Source organism: Podarcis raffonei, chromosome 5 (genome assembly GCF_027172205.1).
Source record: "Podarcis raffonei isolate rPodRaf1 chromosome 5, rPodRaf1.pri, whole genome shotgun sequence".
Classification (NCBI taxonomy): domain Eukaryota; kingdom Metazoa; phylum Chordata; class Lepidosauria; order Squamata; family Lacertidae; genus Podarcis; species Podarcis raffonei.
Window position 1 is genome coordinate 21,364,314 of NC_070606.1, and position 24,730 is coordinate 21,389,043.

The 24,730-nt window shown below is 45.1% G+C and overlaps 2 protein-coding genes across 5 annotated transcripts in view; one reads left to right on the forward strand and one right to left on the reverse strand.

Annotated features, from left to right (window-relative positions):
- Nucleotides 1-24,730, reverse strand: part of LOC128413760 (homeobox protein prophet of Pit-1-like) — a 76,269-nt gene that overhangs the window by 18,842 nt on the left and 32,697 nt on the right. The window lies entirely within an intron of this gene.
- On the forward strand, nt 2,070-8,013 carry LOC128413765 (transmembrane protein 254-like). Its single transcript, XM_053388179.1, has 4 exons — nt 2,070-2,221; nt 3,130-3,233; nt 6,197-6,256; nt 7,410-8,013. Exons 1-4 carry the CDS (start codon nt 2,108-2,110, stop codon nt 7,525-7,527), a joined length of 396 nt encoding a protein of 131 aa, XP_053244154.1. The 5' UTR covers nt 2,070-2,107; the 3' UTR covers nt 7,528-8,013.

Here is a 24,730-nt window from a genome sequence, read left to right on the forward strand (position 1 = left end):
AGTGGGAAGGATTGCTCACATTTGGCAGCAGCTCCTCACACATCATGGAATGCAAGTCCAGAAGATTCTCTGACTTTCCTGAATAGCCTGTGGGCTGATTTGCCACTGAAGGGAGGAGACTGAAAAGCCCCTACACGGACATGGCGTCTGTGACAGAAAAGTTGGTTCCACAAGTATTTCTTTTTACTTTTATCTCCTGCCAGCAAATGGTTAAAGAACAGCAGCCTCTGATTGGCTGAGGTTCCAGGTGGGAGAGAGTTAGTAAGGTTGGTTTAGAGTTGTGTTTGTGGAGGGGGATGGAATTGAGGTTGGAAAGGTTGGGAGTGAGGTTAGGAGACAGGTTGAGTGCTGAGGAGGGAGAGTAGTTGGTTCAGGAGAAAACATCCACTCTGAGTGTACAGAGAAAGACTGAGTGTAATGTCTTGCAGGAGTAAGAGGACTGGATCTTGCTGGGAGACTGAGGGAGAGACAGGAGAAGTAGTTGAAAAAGGATCAGTCTACTTAGGTCTCTAGCTAGTCTGGAGGGGAGAGACTCTTCTGAGGAAGAGACTCCCCAAACCCAGTTAAGGAAGAGGAGTTGTGAGCCCTTAAGACTATTACTGAAAGTTACCTCAGGAGTTGGATTTGTTAAAGGGGTGGGTACCTGAAGGAAAGTGCTACCTCAGAAAGGAACCAAACTAAAATGCCGAAACCTCTGTGAAACAAATTCAGCAAACTAGCTTATTAATTCTGAAGTAACCTAAGTTTCTCCACTTGTATTATAATACCTTGTTTTAGAATAAACTTTTATTGTTATTGTAAAAGCATCTGCTTGAGACTCCAGCCTAGTGGTTGTCCCCCACAGGATACTCTGGGATAGTTAGCATTTGTTTTAAGGGTTGTTCAGTGAGGTGGGGGCAATATATGTAAGAGAGCGGGCAAGTCGGTGTGAGCGGTAACTGAGGCACCGAGCTTGTCACAGTGTCCTCCATTTCAGGCCTAACATAGTGGTTCTCAAAAGGTGTGGCACGCCACACTGCTGTTGCAGGAGGGGGTGGCAAGAGCAGCAGGAAGATTCAAGGACAATCAAAGAAACATATAAATTATTTCAGTATAGTATAGTATCAAAATACTTGACTGGAGAAACCACCGCTCGTTTATTTCCTTTTTTACTCCTTGCTCCCCCTCCTCATCCTGCCCCCAAGGAGAAGCAAACCAGGCAAGGCTTTCATATTGTGCTTCAGTTCCCTGCAGCTTTGGCTGAGTTAAGGTCATCCACGTAGCTCTCTCAATACCCTGATGGATGGGTCATGCTTATTGATAAATTGTAATTTAGTGTAAAACGAGTTTTTGTTTTTGTTGTTAAAACCTAGCAAAAGTCACTTTTGCGTTTCTTGAAATGTGTGGTCTCCACAGCACGCCTTCTGCAGCGCAACTAATCTGCAGAATAGCCAACAGCAAGAGGGGTCAAGCGCTGGGCACTGGAAAAGGCAAGAAGAGCAGACAATAAGCACAAACTCCAGAAAGGCGAATGAGTGTTGGTGATTTTGTGTGAATGAGGTGCGCATGGCACTATTGCACCACCACGGGCAGGTCAGCTGGTAGCGCATGGGACTCTTAATCTCAGGGTCGTGGGTCCAAGCTCCACGCTGGGCAAAAGATTCCTGCTCTGCGGGGGGGGGGGGGCTACATGATCATCAGGGTCCCTTCCAATTCTACGATCCCCCCTCTTGTCTCGCTTGTCACTGTGCTGAATTGTGGCACAATGGGTCAGTGCCCTGTTAACCAGAAGTCGAGCCCACGCAGAGACGGCTTTCGGCGCGATTCCAGCACTGCAGGCGGGGTTGGACTAGATGACCCTTGGGGACCTCTTCCAACTCTCCAGTTGTGCGAATTGCCGCCAGCAGTTTGCACAAAGACTCGCACTCGCGGTTGCCCGAGAGGAGGAAAGCAGCAGGCAGCGGCGCGGAGCCCGCGGCAGAGAGTCCCGCGGACCCCTCCTAATCCAACTGCGCTGGGCGTAACAACACGTCCCTCTTTGTGACGCAGGCGGCGTATGCAAATACTCCGGAGCGCTTCTTGGGGCTGCTCAGAAGAGGCGGCGGGAACAGACTCGGTAGCTGCAGAGATGAGGAGGGTGGCGGGCTCGATGGACTCCCAGGGCGAGCACCGCGCCGATTACTTCCGACGCTCCAACCTGTTCGTAATGGTGGCGATCTTGGCCGGCCTGAGCTACTGCGGGGTGAGCGCAGCCTCCCTGCAGGCTCCCGGGGCAGCTGGTGCGGGGAAGCTGGGCGCCACGGCTCCAAAGTGCACCCGGGGGGGTGGTGCGGGGATCATAGTTACAGCTGTCAACTTTTCCCTTTTCTGGCGAGGAATCCTATTCGGAATAAGGGAATTTTAGTGCATTTCATGAAGACAGCCTGCTTTAATGCATAGCACACACTGTTTATTCTGGAAGTACATTATATGGTAATTGTGATTTATTTTTTTAGGGGGATCTAGACCGAGATCTCATCAGCTGTGGGCTTTCTTGCCTAAGTCCAGTGTTTCAGGGTCCTCCACACCCTGCATTGTAAAATGCAAGGGTCAGAACCTTTTTCAGCCATGGGCCGGTCCACCGTCCCTCAGACCATGTGGTGGGCTGGACTATTTTTTTTGGGGGGGAATGAACAAATTATTCCCACAAATAACCCAGAGATGCATTTTAAATAAAAGCAAACATTCTACTCATGTAAAAACACCAGGCAGGCCCCACAAATAACCCAGAGATGTATTTTAAATAAAAGGACACATGCTACTCATGTAAAAACACACTGATTCCCGGACCATCCGGGGGCCAGACTGAGAAGGCGATTGGGCTGCATCCGGCCCACGGGCCTTAGGTTGCCTACCCCTCGTCAAATGGCTGCTAATTTCTGGGTTGTTCCACATTGTCCCCAAATTTCATATATTATGAATGGACACTGGGGGATAAACACAAAAGTTGTGAATTCTGATGTTGCGGGATGATGGGTTATGTTGAAATGTATATATGCCACTTAGGAATTTGGAATATTAAGCGGTATAGCTGAAGTAAATAAAACAATACCTCCTGTATGCTTACTTAAATGTATCTCTCTTTCTCCCCTCCCCCTCCTCACACCTCAGTTGGCAGTCTTTTCACCCTCAACAATCCCCTATGACCTTCTGGGACCATTAGGCACCGTCACTAAATATTTGGTGGAAAACCATAAAACTCTTCTCAATATCGGGTAAGCTGAATTCTCATCTTCTACCTGTTCACATTCCTTCTGCTCCCCCAACAGTGGGGATTTTGGGGGTGGGTGGGAGGGTGAGTAATATAATATGCAGCCATATGTATGTGTTTCTCCTTGCATATTGGGAGGGACAAGTGAAATGTAAGAGCAAGCTACAGTCAAGCAATGTATTTGAGATTCATAGAATTGTAGAGTTTCTAACAGTGGACCCAGGGCCTCATTCTTTTTTCTTCCTTCCTTTTTAATTGTAAAAACCAGTCCGACACATGTGTGAAGGGTGGATCGGGACAGGCTGTCTAGCCTTTGTTCTTCTTCCTCTGGTAGTTTTCCAGCCCATAATTATCTCCCCTGAGCACTTTTGTCACCTGGGTTAAAGCATAGCTGTCAACTTACAGATTTGAAAATAAGGGACCAGCAGCCTCGAAAAAAGGGACCAGCAGCCAAAATAAGGGATTTTGGCTTGGCTTACACACAAATCCCACACTCATGGAGCCAGGCTGCTTTGGCTGCAACTGACTGTGTTTTGCAGGGGGTTGGACTAGATGATCCTAAGGGTCTACAACTCCCACCAAAGAAGAGTGGCAGACAAAACTGATGAACGACGTCCAGATGGCAAAGCTTACAGGCACAATTAGAAACCAGAAAGAGGACCTCTTTAATAAAGAATGGGGAAAGTTTATAATTTATTTCAAAAGCTGTTGTAACGAGTTACATACATTGGTAAGATTGACAGAAAACTTGTAGTAAAAATTTGAACTATGGATGGACAAATGATTTATAAAAATAGAGTTATGAAAGGGATGCAGAGGGGAAATCACTACATTAAGATGCTGCACTGGTTGGAGGGTATGCTAAGCAGCCCGTCAGGGCTGCCATCGTCTTGGGGCGAGGAGTTCCACCGGCCCTTCCCTGCCTGAGAGGGAGGGAGGGGGGCCGCTAGGGGCGCATTGGAAGATGGCCGACAATACCATCTCTCCAACTCACACGAGGTAATTAAGAGGCTAATATGGGAGTAATTAGCCTCCCGAGTTTTCCCAGGGGAATTGGGAAAACACTGCCTCGTCTGCGGTTGCCGATAGTTCACCCCTGAGTTCAAAAGAAGGAGGGGGTGAGGGCACTAGACGCACAGCACTTTTGTGAGTTCGCTCTCCCAGACACTACTTCTTTTCGCGCCACCTGGTTGCAGGAGCTCAAAATAAACAATTAGAGAGCAGCAAATGCACATGTTTCGAGTGAAGAAAGGGAGTACTGACTGCTAACTGAAGCGACCTCTGTGAAGCTGAGCGACGGGTTGGATTCAACAGGAAAATATATCAAGAAGATGCATCAAAGATGTTGGTATGTCGGAACGGGGCGGAAAGGGGGGGGGACTTTTCTTTTTCTCTCTATGTGATTGCCTAACAATCCCCCCCAAGAAGAACCATTGCACAATTGATAACAAGTGGGATAATTATGAACTGTGTGGAAATGAATTTTTAACCAAAGGCTTTGTTTTGTGGAAGATCTGGAAAGGAATGGAAGGCTCTTGGAATGACGCAGTTCTAAAAAGAGATTCGCCATGACAGGCAGGCTTTGTTGCAGGATTTACGATCAAGAGGGGGAGAAAGCCATGACTTTGTTATCATACTTGACTCTGTGTTTGAACTGGCAGAACCCCCTGAAAAGATTGATGTTGGAGCGACAAGTCTGTGAAAGCTAATGAGCAGACGTTAAGACTGTTTTTTATGCAAGTGCTGAACTGGCGTCTGCTGTCTGAATATGATTTTTGGATTAATGTGAAAATCCACACAGGACTATAACACGTTTGTTTCAACTCGCTTGTGGAGACTTTCAGAGGGTATAAAGAAAGGAAAAATATACTATAACAACAAGAAGAGATGATTTGTAAAGGAGAACAACAAAGAGCGGAATGGACAGAATTGTGAACATCAAGGCAGCAGCAATAAGAGATGACTGGATTCCTTTCTGAGCTTGAAGCATGGGTACCCCCAACAAAATTTAAAATTTGGATTTGTAATTTGGAACTAATGTGATTTGATTCGTTTGTTAATAAAAATTATTTTTAAAAAGAGAGAGAGAGAGGGAGGGAGACTCTCACCCACGCCGCCCGTGAGCCCGGCATGTGGTGGTTGCGGCGGCGCCGCGGCCGCTGAAGCACCGCCCTTCTGTGTCCCTCCCCATCCCCTCCTCTTCCTCCTCCCTCAGGCTGCCTCCTCAGCCGCCACTGCCGCCTATGGCTTCCCCTGGTAGCGCGGCAGAAGTTTCACAAGAGAGGGGCTGCCTGCCTGCCCGCCGCCACCCATCTCCTCACGACGCGCCCCTGAGGGGGGAAAATGAGAGACGGAGACACAGCAGCTCATGCGTGCGCTCTCTCTTGCTCTCTCAAGGCGGAGGACCCCGAGCCGCTGCTTCCCTCCCGAGCCGGGCAAGCATGAAACCTGGGAAATTTAAGGGACATCATCAGTCCGGGACAGCAACGGGAAACGGCGCTGGGATAAGGGAGTTTCCCGCCAAATAAGGGACGGTTGACAGCTATGGGTTAAAGAGCAGCTCCATGCATGCCTTACTCCACTCGGACTGTGTAGTGTTTCTGGTCCAGTTTAGGCTGTGCATAACTTGTTATTAGAAATATGCACATTAATATAAAGGGCAGGGCAGAATGATTGCCTGCTTTTTGAAAACCCCATTCCTGCAACTGTTGTGTGTTTCTCTTGCACAAGCCATGCTTACTGAAATGAACAGGCATTGCACAAAGCATATTTGTGTTGCTTCAGTGAACTCCTGTCCATTTCACAAGGGCTTGCATGAGAAATAACAGGGTTGTGTCCCGTGTTAATTAGCTGGTGATTGGGGATGTGTTTGGCTTTCCCCCTGGGAATACCTAAATGTTTTGGGCTAACCCTTATCTTGCTTTAATTTGCGCCAGTTACAAATGGTGTTATTTTCCTTCCTTTCAGATATTTAGTTACCTGGTTAGGCCACGTCGGGGAAGCATTAGTTGCCCTCAAGCTATGCAAGTAAGCTATTTTTATTTTATTTTGGGTCTCTCTTCTACCTCCACCTCCCTCTGCCCTCTCCTAAACAGCAGAATGTTTAGGACTGTGTCTGGGCTTGTAAACTGGTTTCCTGGGTACGGATATGGGGTGTTGTGGGAAATGCATGAGCACTCCCTTTCGCTGCCTAAAGTGGTATGGAAGTGACACACAGGTTTTAATAATCTTCACATCCTATCTGCATGAACTGGGTCTAAAGTAAATTCTGTCAAGGACCGACTTCGGAGCTGTTGTTGAATTTGCTTTTTAAAAAGCAACCAGTGCTTTCCAACATTGAACCAATGAGGTGTGCTGTGCATTGGAACCCAACCCAGCTGTGGCAGGTGAACTTACCCTGATCCTTTTGTCAGGTTTCTTAAAAAATAATAATAAAGGCGCTGGTACTAGTTTACAAAGCCTTATACATCTGAGGACCAGGATACCTAAAAGGCTGTCTTGCACCTTATATATACAACTGATGGTTGCATTCTGCAGAAGAGGGCCTCTTGCAGATACCATCTCATCAGGAGATCTGCTCCGTATAATGCGGGAACTGGACCTTAAATTTTGGTGGCACCTACCCCTGAGAACTCTGTCTATTGTCTTTTAGGCACCTCTTAAAGACCTTCCTCTTCTAAGAAGCCTTTTAATCAGAATTTTATCCTGGCCTTTATCTGCATTGTGTTTATATATGCCTTTATTGTTGATGACTTTGTATTGTTAATTGCTTTGGGATGTATAAATGAAGTAAGCAAAATAAAAGAACATAAAAGAAGCACACGAAGGAGCCAGTGACTGTGTAAGTAGGCTGGTCTGTGTGAGTGCCAGTAGAGGAGTAACAATATGATGGTTCTAAATCCCAGATATATGCACTTGGATTCAAAACCCTGTTTGGAGGTTATCTGGAACTAGTGATTGCATTGCTGATATCTTTCCTTCGTTGGTGTATCACATGCCACCCTGGAAAGTTCCCTGAAGGCTTCTGGTGAGGGAGCAGGGGTGTGGATGACAGCCCAACTTCAGTTTCCGCCCATCCTCCAAGCAGCTGAGGGCAAAATAGACATCTATCTACTTAACTTGGATTTTAAGTAATACATGCAGAAATGTCAGGCTTTATCTGTCTGTCTCTTCACTGCAGGATGAAAGGCATCACAGACCCTTCAACTCAGCGGTTGTGGTTGGTTCAAACATTTTTCTTTGGAATGGGATCTCTCTACCTTTTGTTGACCTACAACCCCCGGAAGAAAAGCTGGTGAAGGATTCAGCCAGAAGAGAAGGTTCCAACACATTCTAGCTTTGGGGTATATTTTTCAGCTGAAGCAAGAAAAGTGGTGCTACCCTTATGCTATTCATATAATCAGTTATCAGTAATCAATATATTCACATATGCACACATAGCAGGGCTTACAGTAATATCATAATCCATTTGAATCAAGAAAAGCTTTTTGCCTAAGCTAACTGCAAACTGCTTGGAACCGCAAGTCCAGAACCGACCTTTCACCTAGTAACATCCTGCACCCTATAGGAAAAGGGAAGCCATGAATCCCAAGGCGCTGGTACAAATCCCCCCCTCAACTACAGGCTAAAATGGTCCACAAAACAGGAAGGGCCAAACCACAAAAACTCCCTACAGAGCAGATGCATAAGGGGGAGGTAGCGCCAGGAGATTCCCACCCTGAGTCTTATTTCCCTGTTCTGTCAGAACTAGGGAAAAGGTCAGACTGTGCATCATTGTGCAGACAATGGAGTGAACTCTGCATAAGATCAGGAGCATGGCAAGAAGCGCGCTAATTGGTTATTTTTCGCTGGAGTTCGTGACTGTCTCATGATTGTCTCATGATCTGTGATTTGCTCAGGTATATATTCTCAGGATTTGTATGGTTCTGGGTCCCAGTCTTTTGGAAAGGATTCCAACTGGGTCCATTATTGCTCAGCAATAAACCTCACCTTCTTTTCTCCAAGTTGCTGCGTCTGTCTGATCCTTGTTTAACCCTAAGTGGGTACCTCCTATATTTCACGTGCTTCACAGGGAGAGGGATGGGTGTATTCCTAAATATTTTTGTGTGTGTTCAGAAGTGTGGCAATCTTCTCTTTCTTTTTTTTAAAATAATTTTTATTAACCGACCAATCAAATTAAATCAAATCACATAAATTCCAAATTACAAAGCCGAATTTTAAATTTTTGTTGGGGGTACCCATATTTCAAGTTCCGAAGGGGATCCAATCATCTTCTTGCTGCTGCTTTAATGTTCACAAATCTGTCCAAATAATGTTCACAATTCTATCCAATCCTTTCTTGTTGTTCTCCACATCTCTTCTTGTTGTTTTCATATATTTTTCCTTTCTCTTTGTGACCTCTGATGGTCTCCACGAGCGGGTTAAGACAAATTGTAATCCTGTGTGGATATTTCCGTTCGTCCAAGAGCCATATCCAGGCGGTTTCCGTATAGCATCGCTTCCATAAATAAAGACACTCTTACCGTCGTTAATCTTCACAGGTCTATTGCCTTTCTCAGTCTACTGAGGAGGTTCACCAGGAATCCAGTATGAAAACAAATCAATTCCTCCTCCCGGTCGTCAATCTTTTGACAGAACCTGCCAACACGGCAACTCTGTTTTTATTGCTGCGTCATTCCAAAAGCTCTTGTTCTTTACTCAATCTCCATAAAACAGACTTTTAGTTAGAATTCATTTCCACACAGTCTTTAATCATCCTGCTTAGGTCAGTTAGATGATGGTTCTGACTTGAGGAGGGGTTATTGGTTAATCACATAGTAGAAAAGAAAAAAAGCCCCCCCCCATCCAGTCCCGCTGCTGACATACCAAACCTTTGACGTATCTTCTTCATGATATATTCCTGTTGATCCAACCCGTCGCTCTTCTTTCACAGAGGTCCCTTCAATTAGCAGTCTTCACTCCCGTTCTTCACTTGAAATATGTGCATTTGCTTCTTTCTAATTGTTTATTTCAAATTGGACCATAGTTCTTGCCTTTGGTTTGGACTTTTAATTCTCTTGATGATTTCTGCTGAAATGCCCTATAATGTCCTTCAAACTCTGTGTCTCATTTGGATTTATTTTTAGGCAGCTCTTAAGAACACTGCTGCTCATAGTTTTAGCTCAGCATTTTGCCTTTGTGCTTGAACACCCTGCATATTCCATCATGCTTGTTGTATTGAGAATCACCTCTTTAACACATTACGTTTTACCTGGGTATTGTCTGGATGATTAAAGGTAGCTTCTGCTGTTCTTTATACTGTTAATACTTGAAGGGAAACATGGTGAGCTGTTTGACTGTTGCATCTTGTGATAAAAATGTGTCCTAAGATAGGGTGCTTAATTGGTATAATGCTGCATTTTGAGCTGATAATTTCCGAGAGCTGTCTCACTGCTGGCCTTGAATAAAGCTAATAATTATCTCTAAAATATAATGCATGCCCTGAAATTGTTACAAAGGATGGGGGGGTTTCACATCCTTAAAGCAGGGGTGCCAAAACACAAAGTATAGGGCCTCCTAAGGATTCCTAATGCAGCCTGGGTTTCCCCACCACCTTCTAGGAAACTTTGAACAATAACCAGGCCTTAATAGGATGAAGGGGTTGACTCAACAATACAGTGGTACCTTGGGTTAAGTACTTAATTCGTTTTGGAGGTCTGTACTTAACCTGAAACTGTTCTTAACCTGAAGCACCACTTTAGCTAATGGGGCCTCCTGCTGCTGTCGCGCCGCCGGAGCACAATTTCTGTTCTCATCCTGAAGCAAAGTTCTTAACCTGAAGCAATATTTCTGGGTTAGCGGAGTCTGTAACCTGAAGCTTATGTAACCCGAAGCGTATGTAACCCGAGGTACCACTGTACCTGCTTTTGTGTGTCATCGTATTGGGTTCTTTCCTCAGTTCCCTCTGTTTGCAGCAGGAATGCTAAGGAGTTGGTGAGGAAATGCGCTTGGGCATCCCAGGAACACGGCCAAATAATTTGTAAAAGTGTGCATGTGTTAACACTACAAATGTGTTAAGAGCAAATGGCTTGCCAAATCAGGTGCAACCATTTTGGATTACTCTCATTGTAGTGTCTGACTTGAGGCAGAATTTAACCCTTGCCCATCTGCCAAATTGGGAATTAGACATTCTCATCCCTGCCCTATAGAGTGGGTATAGACAGGTCTGCTCTGATCTCTCAAGCAAATATCTCCCTTCCCTTAAGACTGCATTGATTTTTGACTAGGAAGGGGGGGGCTGTTTGTGTGAGTGCATGTGTGACAGTGTAGGGTGATCGCTTCCACTTTTGTCCATACCCACCACTGGCATGTTGCCCCCAGAGGGTTGGCAAAGGGTGATGTGACAAAACTGTGCATTGCCCTTGCTGGAGAATATGCAGGAATCTGTCTTTGCTTGCAACTGGCCTGAGAACATATTGTCCACATTGGAATGCCCAGTCGGTTTATATATGGAGTTTCACAGTAGCCCTGTAAAGGACAATCTCCTCAAGCCAACATTAAGCATAAAAAAGAAAAGAAAAGGTTGCAAAAATATATCACTTGCCCGATAATAAATGTTGGAAATGTAAAGAAATTGAAGGTACATTCTTTCACCTTTGGTGGACGTGCCCGAGGATTAAGGCTTTCTGGGAGACAATTTATAATGAAATGAAAAAGGTACTTAAATACACTTTTGTGAAGAAACCAGAGGCCTTTCTCCTGGGCATAGTTGGCCAATTGGTGCCAAAGAAGGATAGAACTTTCTTTATGTATGCTACAGCAGCAGCAAGAATACTCATCGCAAAGCATTGGAAGACACAAGAATTACCCACCTTGGAAGAATGGCAGATGCAAGTAATTGACTATATGGAAATGGCTGAGATGACTGGCAGAATCCGAGATCAGGGAGAAGAGTTGGTGGAAGAAGATTGGAGGAAATTTAAAATTTATTTACAGAAGTATTGTAAAATGTATGAATGCTGATGACATTGAAATAAAATGAAGGGGTTCTAGTAATAAGAGATAAAAATTTGAAATTATAAATTTGGGAGGTAAAATATATAAGGACAAAGTAGTAGGATATCAATTTGCTGAACTAATTGTTAAAAAGGGATATAAAAAAGGGAGGCGTGAGGAAGTCAGGAAAGTAAGTTAAGTGAAGATGAATATTTAGAAAAGAGTGATTTGTGTTTTTCTTATTTTATTTTATGTGTGATGATTGTTTTTTTCTTTCTTTTTCTAAATGTTTGTATTTTATGTATTGTGAAAGTTTGTATTGTTGTCTTTCATATTTTTTCTGGGTTTCTCTGTGTTTTTATTGTTCTATTTTTCTATTGTAAAAACTAATAAAATATCATATTAAAAAAAAGAAAGAAAAGGTTAACAATACAACACACCAGGCATTAAAAATAGCAGTAAAGATGTTTGGAAAGCAGACTAATGAAATATTTGAAAGTCCTCTGAAAAAATGTGGCTTGACTTGCCTGTGAAAAAGTGGGAGGGAAGAGGTCAAGATAGATAAACTTCTGGGAACGGAATGTCATAGTCTCTCAGCACCAGCACAGGAAAGTCATCGCCATCTTTTTCAGCTGCCTGCAGGAATTCATTGCATACAAGGACATTTTGCAATATGCATATTAAAAGGGTTAATGTTATATGCAGGATGATACTTGGGTAGATAGCAGGAACAGCGCGAGCCATTTTGTTAGCTGAGGCAAAGGACATGTTTGCGCATTTCCCCATTATTTCCACGAAATCTGATTAGGCTGGTTACTGAACTTTCAGCACTGTTGATGGGGCAGAGTCCTCAACTGCACTCTAGGGCAGCAGAATAGCATAGGGAGTGCAGGGCAGAAAACATGGCAGACATTTGGGGCCTCTTTCCATCCCTCAGAATTTGTCGCCTGAGGCAGCTGCCTCACAGAAGGGTAGGAAGCCCTGGGTGCAGGCATTTTATAGCTTCTAATGTTCTGACAGATCCAAGCCTTGATGAGCTTCCAGTGGACCATTCAGTCCAGAGGGGGAAGGGATGACGATGGGATGAGGGACGGTAACTAGGGGAATGGGCGTCCTTTCTGGAGGGAGAACATGAAACTCCTCAGCAGCTCCTGGGATGCCAGTTTCTTCCCCCAGGGCCGTCCACATGATAATGAGCTGAAGGGACTCGCCTGTGGAGGTGTCCCCTCTCATTTTGCCCACTAGGAAAGAGATCTTGTCATTTCTCAATACTGTAGAAGACAAGGCATTGGCAAAAGTTCCCATCCACATGCTCCTGTTTTTCACCGTCCCTCACCCCCGGGAACTGCTTGTCACGCCAGTTGAGGAGGCAGGTGACAGGAGAACTTCCTGCTGTACCTGTTCTAATTGGCACAAAATTTCCATGTAGACATGGATACACATTAAGCCAAAAATTGAGGAGGCCAAGTGCACGTAGGGCCTTTTCAGTCCCCTCCCTCCAACGGCAGATAGATTCAAATGCCATTCAGGAATGCCAGAGGGTACCGTATTGTCTCGAATATAAGCCGCACCTTAAAAATTGGAGGGGGGAAAGAAAAAATACCCGAATATAAACCGCTGCATTCCTGGCTGCATACTGGGGGTGCTCTCTCCCTTCCCGGCCTTGGGGGAGAGGATGGGGGACTACGCACGGGGCGGGTGCTGCTTTGCCGTGTTCCTGGCGCTGTTTGCCCCACGCTCCAAGCTGCATACCATAAGGTTGCGAATATGAGCCGCACTTTAACTTTTCACGGTCAGAATTTGGGGGAAAAGTGAGGCTTATATTCAGACCAATACGGTAATTCTAGACTTGCACTCTATGAGGCGTGAGGGACTGTAGGCAAATATAGGCTCCCCATCCATACACAGTGGTACCTCTGGATACAAACTTAATTCGTTCTGTAGGTCCATTCTCAACCCAAAGCCATTCTTAACCTGAGGCATGCTTTTGCTAATGGGGCCTCCCGCTGCTGCCGGCATGCGACTTCCACTCATATCCCAATGCAAAGTTCGCTACCAGGAAACCTGCTTCCAGGTCACTGGAGCTCGTTACCCAAAGCGTCCGTAAGGAGGACGGTACATAACCCGAGGTTCCACTGCATTTATCAAAATCCTGGACTTCTTGGTTCTAGTCTGCTCGCATTAAGCCAGAGACAAGATTAAGGGTGTTGCAGTGTGGTAATAAAGAATAATCGATGGAGATTAGGGCAGGAAGATGATATTACTGAAACACCCGGAAGATTTCCAATACAAATTAGTTGGTTAAATTGGTGGCTGGGGAGTGTTGCAGCTTTCTTTCCAATAAAGACATTTTGTCATTGTTTCCAGCCTTCTTCCTGTATTTCCCCACCTTTATTTTGTTCACCAAGTATTGCACATAGACACTGTGTGCAAGAAGATTGCACATGCTCGAATCCTGTAATGCTACCATTCATTTTACAGCATTTAAAGGCATCTCATAACCATTTGAAAAACAATAGAATAATCCTTAACATTTGTATAGCACTTTCAAGTGTTCAAATGAGTGTTATATTGTTGTAAACTTTAACAGCCCTGTAATGGAAATCAGTATTATTATCCCCCATGCTGCAGATGTGGGGGGCGCAGAAAGTGGATTGCCAAAGGTCACCCGGTGAATGCATGAGAGAGGCAGCAGTCAAATCTGGGGCTTTCTGATTTTTAGCTTGCTCTCTTAGCTAGCATGCTACAGCAGGTGTCATTATAATGAAATACAACTAGTAACTGGAAGCAACTGCAGCAACAGCAACAACACCTAACAGTGTGAGAAAAAATTAAAAAAAATAAAATAAGCAGAGAACTAAGTCTGAACCGGTTTACTATAAGCATGACGGCCTTAATCTACAACCCTGATCACTGTGATCGTGTTCACAGAAAGGCCAACAGGAGGAGCTCTAACTTAACAATGCCAACTAAGCAAAGTTCTAAACTTTTTTCAGTTGTTTGGATCAATGTTTGCCATCCTTATTATAGTGAGAACTTCCCTCTAATTCCCAGTAAATTTATGCACAGCACACATTCATTTGATACATTTGATGCAGATACTGAGTTTAAATCATTAAAAAAAAAATTCAGAGACCCACCTTAGAAATCTAATTTCTGCAATGGATGGACTTAGTGCTAAAAGTACATTAATTCTGGTTTTTAACACTAACTCCCAAGGTACAGTAATGTGCAAAGGACTGCAGCCATAAACAGCTTGCACTGGGGAGACTAAAACGAGTTATGTTGCACTGTTTTTTCTGGCAAAAGTTGAGTAAGTACTTAGTTCTCTCCTACAGAGAAATTGGCATATAGAAATATATATATATAAACCCTTCCCTGCCTAGTCCATTACCCCCAGGACACTTGGGAGGCTGAGGCAGAAGACCCCAAACAGGGCACAACAGATGGGTAGGTCTTCTGAGTGAGCTATTTAAAATTACTATTACTAAGTTTATTGAATGTATAAAACAATTGCCAGGCATAAAGTGTTGCCTTTCAGCACAAATTCACACAGAGATGTTAAGTCTTGTATGCAGCCATCCACTTGGCATTAACAAATGCTTGACAATTTCTTACAGATGAAGCTCACATCCACAGGTTATACTTCAATAAAGAAAGTCTTGTGGAACTGTACACTTGTACAGCTTTTAAAGGTGGCTTTTTCTGATACTGCAGAACAAAATACAGCCAAATAGCAGTATTTAGTCATTCCAACTTAGAAGCTTTATGATTAACAGTAACTGGAGGATATGAACATGGGATATTTGAATGCGGAGCTGAAGAGAGTAGAAAAATGCTGCAGAGAACTAAAGAGAAACCCCAGAGGAATAAGCATAATTTATTAAATGTAATTCTGTCTGTTGGATCAAAAAGACATATTCATGGTAACAATGTCTTCTATATTCACAGAACATAATGCCTATATGCCTTTCACACAACACAAAATAAGTTAACGTAGGTTCTCCCACTGACATACACTTATCTTTGCTTGGTTGTTGTACCTAAAAGTGAAATTATGACCTTCCCGTTTGGAAATAATGGGCATTTGGTTCTCTCCTTTCTTATGTTCAGATCTGGTTTCAAAATAGACGAGCCAGAACACCAAAGAGGATAGGTTCCAGGATAAGGATCGGGAACCATGCTGCAGCTCCTTATAGCCACAGTGAGAGAACCTGTCCAAGAAGCAGCCTGGACAGCAGCAGTCCGAGAAGCAGTCCAGGAAACCTCCACAATATTCACATGCAACAAAATTACCAGCCACACGACTTTCATTATGCTGAAAGCTATGGAGGAGCAGGGTTGTGGCAGCCACCTCTCAACAACACGCAGCCAGGAGAGTGCGCCCCGGAACAGCAGAGCTCCCCGGAATTGAACCATGCTTATTACCGGCAAGCTGCTTTTTGTGGAACTGGGCTTTATGAGACTTCCCAGGCGAGCAACTGCCCAGTTCCATACAGTGGTGTCTCGCAAGACGAAATTAATTCGTTCCGCGAATTTTTTCGTCTAGCGAATTTTTCGTCTTGCGAAGCACGAAATCCCATAGGAATGCATTGAAAATCAATTAATGCGTTCCTATGGTCAAAAAAAGTCCAAACACAGCCAAATTTGGTACAAGAGTTTATTAAGTGCTCTTTAAAGTCACACATACTGTAAAGAGCATTTCAAAATTCAAACCCAGAATTTTTTTAAAAAAACAGCAGAGTGGCCCAATGGTCACAGAAAATCATAAAAATGCAGAAAAAAAACCACAAGCTTCCAGATTCTTGCAAACCCCTCCCCAACTGTTCCCCCAGCAACCCAGCACACAGAAATTCAAATCCAGAATTTTTTTTAAGAAACAGCAGAGTGGCCCAATGGTCACAGAAAATCACAAAAATGCAGGGAAAAAAACACAAGCTTCCAGATTCTTGCAAACCCCTCCCCAACTGTTCCCCCAGCCACCCAGCACACAGAAATTCAAATCCAGATTTTTTTAAAAAAAACAGCAGAGTGCCCCAATGGTCACAAAAAATCATAAAAATGCAGAAAAAACACACACAAGCTTCCAGATTCTTGCAAACCCCTCCCCAACACCAAGTCCTTGAATTCCAAACACCCCAACCCAAAATCCAAACCCCCCAAAAAAAGTTTTAAAAGCTTAACTTACCAAATGGCTGCAAAAGAAGTTTTGGAAAAGCTTCAAAAATCACCAAAGTCTTTAAAAACCTCAAAAAAGGCTACTATGTACACTGCGTTCTATGAGTTGCTCCTCGAAGTCAAGTCGCAACTGTATTAACGGTGTTAAGAAAAAGGAAACAAACTTGCAAGACGTTTTCGTCTTGCGAAGCAAGCCCATAGGGAAATTCGTCTTGCAAAGCAGCTCAAAAAACGGAAAACCCTTTCGTCTAGCGAGTTTTCCGTCTTGCGAGGCATTCGTCTTGCGGGGCACCACTGTATTACGGTGCGGAGATGGTGAGGCAGCCTCCACCATCATCTGGTAACTTCTTCATGGCATCAAGCACTTATACTCCCTGGTCTGCAACGGGGAATTATTCAGCTACAAATCCTGTACAAATGCAGAATGTTGATGGAAGTGCTTCGGACTCTCAGTTTTTCTCTTTAAGTCAGGTTCCAGATTAGCATCCCAACTCCTTCCTTGCTATCCTGTACATATTTTCCAAGCTCCCTCTTTTAATGCCTTTTAATGTATGACTTGGATGTTTTGAATAAAGTTTGTTCCTTTACTAGCTTGTCTGGAGTCTTCCTTTAACTTTCCATTTACTGAAACATTCACTTTCCTGTGTGCAAGCATATAAACATGGGCTTAATTTTCCCATAGAAAAAAGTCAGTTGTGCGGTTCTAGAGATAAAAGGTCAGGTCTTCTAATGACTGGATATTCCTGAGACACATTTTAATGCACCAATGGCCTTTCTGTCCCTTTCTTTTCTTTTTAAGTCTCTGTATCTGAGGCTAGAGTAGGTGGCAATAAATGTGGTGGGAAGTTGCTATATTTTCTTTGTATGCAAAAGTATATTTGTAGATCCTGCTATAAGTAGATGTAGTAACACTTTTCTGTGTTAATAAGTTTGGTTTCCATTCATGAGTCTTCCATTTTTTAAAAAACAGAAGTTTGAGATGGGGATATAAGATTTAATTGATTTTTCTACCATGAGTGTGTTAAGTTGCTCTCCAAAGCTTTAATGACAAGTTTAACTTGTATGTGCCGTAGCCTGCAACATGGGCATTTATATCTATTATAAACTTTGTGGGGGGATATTTTGAACAATTATTTCATTTTCTTCCTCTTAATCCCCCCCGCCAAGGTTTGTGCTCTACTGCCTTCAATGAAGCTTTATGGGAGGGTTGCCTGTGAACTAGAGGTACCACTGTATATGCCTGAGGGAAGGTAGCCGTGTCCCGTGGTGGCGCCTGGGACCGCCTACGAGATAACTCTGAAGGGCTTCCCTCTCGCCATTGTCTTCCCTTATTACGTTCCCTCAGCATCAGCGCTATAACGAACGTCTTGCTGGGGCAACGGGGGGGGGGGTGTCCTTCCCGCTCCTCTTTCTGGTCCCAACGGCCGCCCATCCCCCACTCACTCTCGCTTCGCCTCAGAGATTCAAGGTTGGCGCCGCGCGCCGTTTCCCGCCCAAACCTCCCCCGCGCATGCGCCCCCGCCTGTCCTGCCTTGGCGCCCTTTGGCCACGGCTTCCCCTGCGGCGCCACACCGGCCGCCCTCCTCCTCCTCCTTCTCCCTGGTCTCCCCGCTCCTCTCCCTCCCCCGTCCCCCCTGTCTTCATCTTTGCCTCCTTTTCTGAACCTGCCCCTGCCCCTGGGAATTCTGCTGGTGTTTTTCTCCCTCCTCCATAAGGAAAGCCCTGAGGGCCCTCACACTAGCATTCCCTGGGCGGTTGCCAGATGCTGAGGGGGAAGCACTCTGCACATGCCTGGGAGTAAACCATCTACCAGCTCCTCTTAGATTTCCTTAGGTGAGAGAAGGGATTTCTAGAGTGATAGCATAGTACGTGCCTCCCAGAACTCATTGGAGGAAGACTAAATGGTGACCACCACAGCACTGTCGAAAACGAGGACACAGATATCATTCAATGGCTCTGTGCTAATTTAAGGTAATATTAATTTGTGTGTTTGGAAGTATGGTTTATTCCCACCCCTCAATTTTATTATTTTATCTGTTAGTAAACCACGTTGCAGTTTTTTGTTTTACTATCAAGTGGTGTATACATTTAATGAAATAAATAAACAAATGGCCAAAGGCAACTTAAAAACAATTGCTGTAATTTAAATAGAAATATAATACTTCTCACTGTATTTAGGTGACCTGAATGCCTGCTTAGTCTGCTGTCCAAGTGCTGACTGTTGGTGGGCATTTGTTTGAAAACTGCAGCTAGACTATAAAGCCCTTGAAATAATGCTGTGTCTGCTATGTCTCTGTTCCAGCACTCTTTTCTTTAATCAAATTACCACTATACTCTTCTTCAACAAGGCTACACTTTCTGAAAAACAACCTATTCACAATGGGCTTCAGAAACCACAAAGTTACTGTCTAACAACCTGCAGATAAACACACTCACACATATTAATTAATTAATTAATTAATTACAGATCTTTCCAAAGAGTACCCACATTGAAGTATGATTTCTGGTAAAATAACTTACGGTGAAAAGAATTTTTAGGCAAACTTAATGCATGGAAGAGTTATGGGTATTTAAAGAGCTTAGATGGTTATTTAAAGATTGCTCTCTTTTTTACATTGAGCTTTTGAAGCAAATGTCTAGACACAACTCCAGTTTTTCTGATATCTGCAGGCATCACATTGCCCACTGTCAAACTGGACTTATTTGAGTAATATAATAATTTTAATATTTGAAATGGAAATGAGATGAAGTGGGTGTCGATCAGGGAGAGAGAGCTTTATTGGCAGTATTTTTTGTGGGAATGTTCAGGGGTGCAGGAGAGGATATATTGTGAGATTATATCCTAATCCAACTTGTGCTAACAAGTTCCCAAAATATCAGCAGAGTTTATAGACATTCCCCTTTAAGTTCGCAACGGTAACGTGTGCACAGGTTCGCTAGAACCTCTATAATAATTACTCTGGTAATTTCCCCTTTGTTCCCTCTTAAAATACAAGACACAACACAGTCTTCATAAAAGTATAAAAGAGTTTACTCACGTTCTGTTCACAATATGATCCCAGAAGGCAGACAGGCTTAAAAAGGTAAAATACATTTAGAATCTATCTTGTAGCAAGATAGTCCTTATCTCCTCTCTTGGCTGGGAGCCAAGAGAGCATCCTTAGATGTTTCCTCATGGAAGGAAGATGGCAGAGAGAGAGAGATGGCTGCCTGCCCTGTGCTTTTGTCATTTACCTGCACAGGTGAGGCCACACCCACCTCTGGTCACATGCAGAGGAAGTCCGTCCCCAGGAAGTTTACCTGCTTGCTGGACAGACATCCCTCCCCATGTTCTAACATGTACACTCTAGGAATGTTGTCATTGACTGCTCCTGTGTTTACATCCCACATTTTTTAAATACTGAAATACACTTTTCCATTTTTTAAAAAACAGAAGTTTGAGATGGGGATATAAGGTTTAATTGCTGCTGCTGCTGCTCGCGTGAGTGTTGGGAGGACCACTCCCTCTCCTGCCAACTCCATCCGGCCTAGGGGGCGGGGCCTGCACTCACCGCCACAGCTTGAGGGCCTCCATCAAGGCCTCCGGGACACGGCTGCTGTTGCTGCTTGTGTGAGTGCTGGGAAGACCGCTCCCTCTCCTGCCAACTCCATCCGGCCTAGGGGGCGGGGCCTGCACTCACCGCCACAGCTTGAGGGCCTCCATCAAGGCCTCCGGGACATGGCGGCTGCTGCTGCTTGTGTGAGTGCTGGGAAGACCGCTCCCTCTCCTGCCAACTCCATCCGGCCTAGGGGGCGGGGCCTGCACTACCACTACAGTTTAGAGGCCTGAGCAGCTACCGGCAGCAATGGACAAAATGGTTTTAAATGTTTTAACCGCTTTTAATTTGCAGCACCTTAAATGGTGGTTGTTGTTTTTTATAATATTATATTATTTCCTTATTTTATTTTTGCTTGGGGTGGGGTAAGCATTTAGTCAGCACTATTGTTTCTTGCTTTGTTTCGTTTTGTTTTGTTTTGTTCTGTTTTGTTTTATTATTATTATTATTCTGTTAAATTATTATATAGTTTGTATTTTGCTTTTTAAGGGGAAGGGTCATGGCTGCCTGGGAGTGGGCCTCAGCCAATAGATTGGGTGGGGCAGGTTCCACAGGGGGGGATGTATTGGGACACCCGATCTCAGTGATCACGGGCAGGAGGAGGAGTTATGCTAAGACCAGACCATGTCATTACCGAGGAGGCTGGTTTAGTCGTTGTTTGAGGACTATCCCTGCCTCCAGGTCTGGTCCTGACCGGAAGGATACAGTAATCAGCAAGGGAAACCCACATGACCTGAAAGTGTTGCTGTGCAATGCCAGGTCAATGATGAATAAAACCACTGCCATCCACGACCTGATTGTGGATGGAGGATTTGACCTGGCATGTGTGACAGAGACCTGGTTGGATGAAGCAGATGGGCCTGTCCTTGCCGCTGCTTGCCCACCAGGTTTCTCTTACGCACAGCAACCCAGGTCATGTGGGCGGGGAGGGGGGGTTGCAGTGATTTTTAGGAAGTCATTAGTCTGCACCAGGCGTCCTATTGGGAAGACCCAGTTTTCTGAGTGCATGTTCTGGAAGTTGGGCAATAGGGGCAGTACAGGATTCCTACTGGTGTACCGACCTCCCCGCTGCACCAAGGATTCCCTGCCCGAGCTGCTTCAGGTCGTGGCGGATATGCTCCTGGAGACACCTAGCTTGGTTGTCCTGGGGGATTTTAACATCCATGCCGACACGACCTTACAAGGGGCCGCTCGGGACTTCGTGGAAAGCATGGCCTCCATGGGGCTGTCCCTGAATAAGTTTGGCCCAACTCATAGCCGTGGACATGCCTTAGACTTGGTGTTCACCTCTATGGATGTTGGTGATCTGACACTAACTAAAAGCGAAACAAAAGAAGTGCCATGGTCAGATCACTTCCTGGTGCAACTGGACTTCTCCACAACCCTTCCCCTCTGCAGGGAGGTGGGACCGATTCGGATGGTCCGCCCCCGCCACTTAATGGATCCAATTGGCTTCCAGAGAGTGGTAGGGGATGCTTTATCCCAAGTTGATGGCCTTTCAGCTGATTCCCTGGTGGCACGCTGGAATGCGGAGTTAACCAGGGCTATTGACTGTCTGGCTCCGAAGCGCCCTCTCCGATTGCATGGAGCCCGGACAGCCCCGTGGTTTTCCCCGGAGCTGAGGGTGATGAAACAAACGTTGAGACGGCTAGAGCGCCGGTGGCGGAAAACTCATTCTGAATCAGACCGGACACGGGTTAGAGCTCAACGTCGAGCCTACCAAGTGGCAATGGCGACGGCGAAGAGGGCCTTCTTCGCTGCCTCCATTGCATCTGCAGAAAACAGCAGCAGGAGACTTTTTCAGGTGGTTCGCAATCTATCGGAACCACCTGTACCACCGGGGCCTGGTAGGGACCCCAAGATCTCCTGCAATGCTTTTGCAAAGTTTTTTGCAGATAAAATCGCTCAGATTCAGAAGGAGGTAGACTCCACCGTGGGAGCAGGGCCAGGGCAGGAGAGTGCTAGAGTTCTGTCTGGTCCTGTTACATGGGATCAATTCCAATCTGTTACCTCCGAGGATGTGGACAGGCTGCTTGGACAAGTGAAACCGACCACCTGTCTCCTTGATCCTTGCCCATCCTGGCTGATAAAAGCGAGCCGGGAAGGGCTGGGCGATGGGCTCTGCGGGGTGGTGAATGCTTCCCTCTGTGAGGGAGCCTTCCCAGACCCGCTGAAAGAGGCGGTCATTAAACCGCTTCTTAAAAAAACATCTTTAGACCCGGCCAATTTGGCCAACTATCGCCCAGTCTCAAATCTGCCATTCTTGGGCAAGGTGATTGAGCGGGTGGTTGCTGAACAACTCCAAGCACGCCTGGAGGAAACGGACCATTTGGATCCCTTCCAATCGGGATTCAGGCCTCACCATGGGACTGAAACTGCCTTGGTCGCGCTGGTTGATGATCTCCGGCGGGCTAGGGACAAAGGTGAGAGCTGTTTCCTAGTTCTGCTGGATCTCTCAGCGGCCTTTGACACCATCGACCATAACATCCTTCTGGACCGTCTAGAGGGGCTGGGAGCTGGGGGCACTGTCATACAGTGGTTCCGCTCCTTCCTCCTGGGCCGTGTCCAGAAAGTGGTGGGGGGGGGATGAGTGTTCAGACCCCTGGGCTCTCACTTGTGGGGTGCCTCAGGGTTCTGTCCTCTCCCCCATGCTTTTTAATATCTATATGAAGCCGCTGGGAGAGATCATCAGGGGGTTTGGACTGGGTGTTCATCAGTATGCAGATGACACCCAGCTCTACCTCTCCTTTAAATCAGAACCAGTGAAGGCGGTGGAGGTCCTGTGTGAGTGCCTGGAGGCGGTTGGAGGATGGATGGCGGCTAACAGATTGAGGTTGAATGCTGACAAGACAGAAGTACTGTTTTTGGGGGACAGGGAGCGGGTTGGTGTGGGGGATTCCCTGGTCTTGAATGGGGTAACTGTGCCCCTGAAGGACCAGGTGCGCAGCCTGGGAGTCATTTTGGACTCACAGCTGTCCATGGAGGCGCAGGTTAACTCTGTGTCCAGGGCAGCTGTCTACCAGCTCCACCTGGTACGCAGGCTGAGACCCTACCTGCCCGCGAACTGTCTCGCCAGAGTGGTGCATGCTCTAGTTATCTCACGCTTGGACTACTGCAACGCGCTCTGCGTGGGGCTACCTTTGAAGGTGACCCGGAAACTGCAATTAATCCAGAATGCGGCAGCTAGACTGGTGACTGGGAGTGGCCGCCGGGACCACATAACACCGGTTCTGAGAGATCTGCATTGGCTCCCAGTACATTTCCGAGCACGATTCAAAGTGTTGGTGCTGACCTTTAAAGCCCTAAATGGCCTCGGTCCTGTATAGCTGAAGGAGCGTCTCCACCCCCATCGTTCAGCCCGGACACTGAGATCCAGCGCCTAGGGCCTTCTGGCGGTTCCCTCATTGCGAGAAGTGAGGCTACAGGGAACCAGACAGAGGGCCTTCTCGGTAGTGGCGCCCGCCCTGTGGAACGCCCTCCCATCAGATGTCAAAGAGATAAATAATTACCTGACATTCAGAAGACATCTTAAGGCAGCCCTGTTCAGGGAAGTTTTTAATATGTAACGCTGTACTGTTTTTAACACTGATTGAGAGCCGCCCAGAGTGGCTGGGGAAACTCAGCCAGATGGGCGGGGTATAAATAATAAATTATTATTATTATTATTATTATTATTATTATTATTATTATTATTATTATTTTCTACCATATGTGTGTTAAGTTGTTCTCCAAAGCTTTAAAGACACTTTATTTCATTTTCTTGCTCTTAATCCCCCCCCCCAAGGTTTGTGCTCTACTGCCTTCAATGAAGCTTTATAGGAGGGTTGCCTGTGAACTAGAGGTACCACAGCATTGGTGCTGTTCATATTAGGAAGTTACTTTGTGGTACATTCTGCTTTGAAATTTGTCAAGTTACAATTTACGCGGTGAAACATTGTGATCTTTGAGCCTAGGAGGAAGAAAGGGACATAATGTATAAATGAACTAGTAATAGGTTGAAACGCAGCTATGTATTTGATACCTCAACTTTGCTTGCTTGTTTTCCTTTTTTCGTCCTCCTACAAATAAAACCTATTCAATGTTCCGGGTTGCTATGTTCTTATTGTTTTTATTTACTGAATTTATACGCCGCCCTTCGGAGTCCAGATCGGCAAACAGAAACAGTATACACTCTAAAAACAAAAACAAAGCAAAAACATTCTAAAACATTTCGAACATTAAAAAAATAACAATTTTAAACACCAAAAAGCAATTTCAGTTAGGAAGAATCGTAAAAGTAATTATAGGAGTTTTGTTGGTTTGTTTTTTCAACTATTCTTCTGTCCGCTGATCTCGGGGTTGTCAGGAACATTATTCAGCAGCCACCAAATGCCTGAGCAAACAGCAATATTTTCAAATTCCTAAGGAAACGCAATAATGATGAAGACGGGGCAGCTCATTACAGAGAGCATTCCGCAACCGGGAAACCTCTTTAAATGGGCTGACCGTCCAGATTGAATTAAAGCAATTTAAACCAACACCAACGGCACTGTCATTTTATTTATTTATTTAGGTTTTTAAAAGATTAACATACGAATCCTAACTTGCAGGTACCAGCTTGGAAAAGGCATTCTTAGTGCAAGGAATTCCTCTTCTAACATGGCGGGTGCCCTTGCATATCCAATGCACCGTTTTTAAAAGAACGTAAGCTGTTTCCTAAGTCTTCAAAACCAGCGAAAAATGAGTGCAAATTAAATCATATGTTAATAAAATA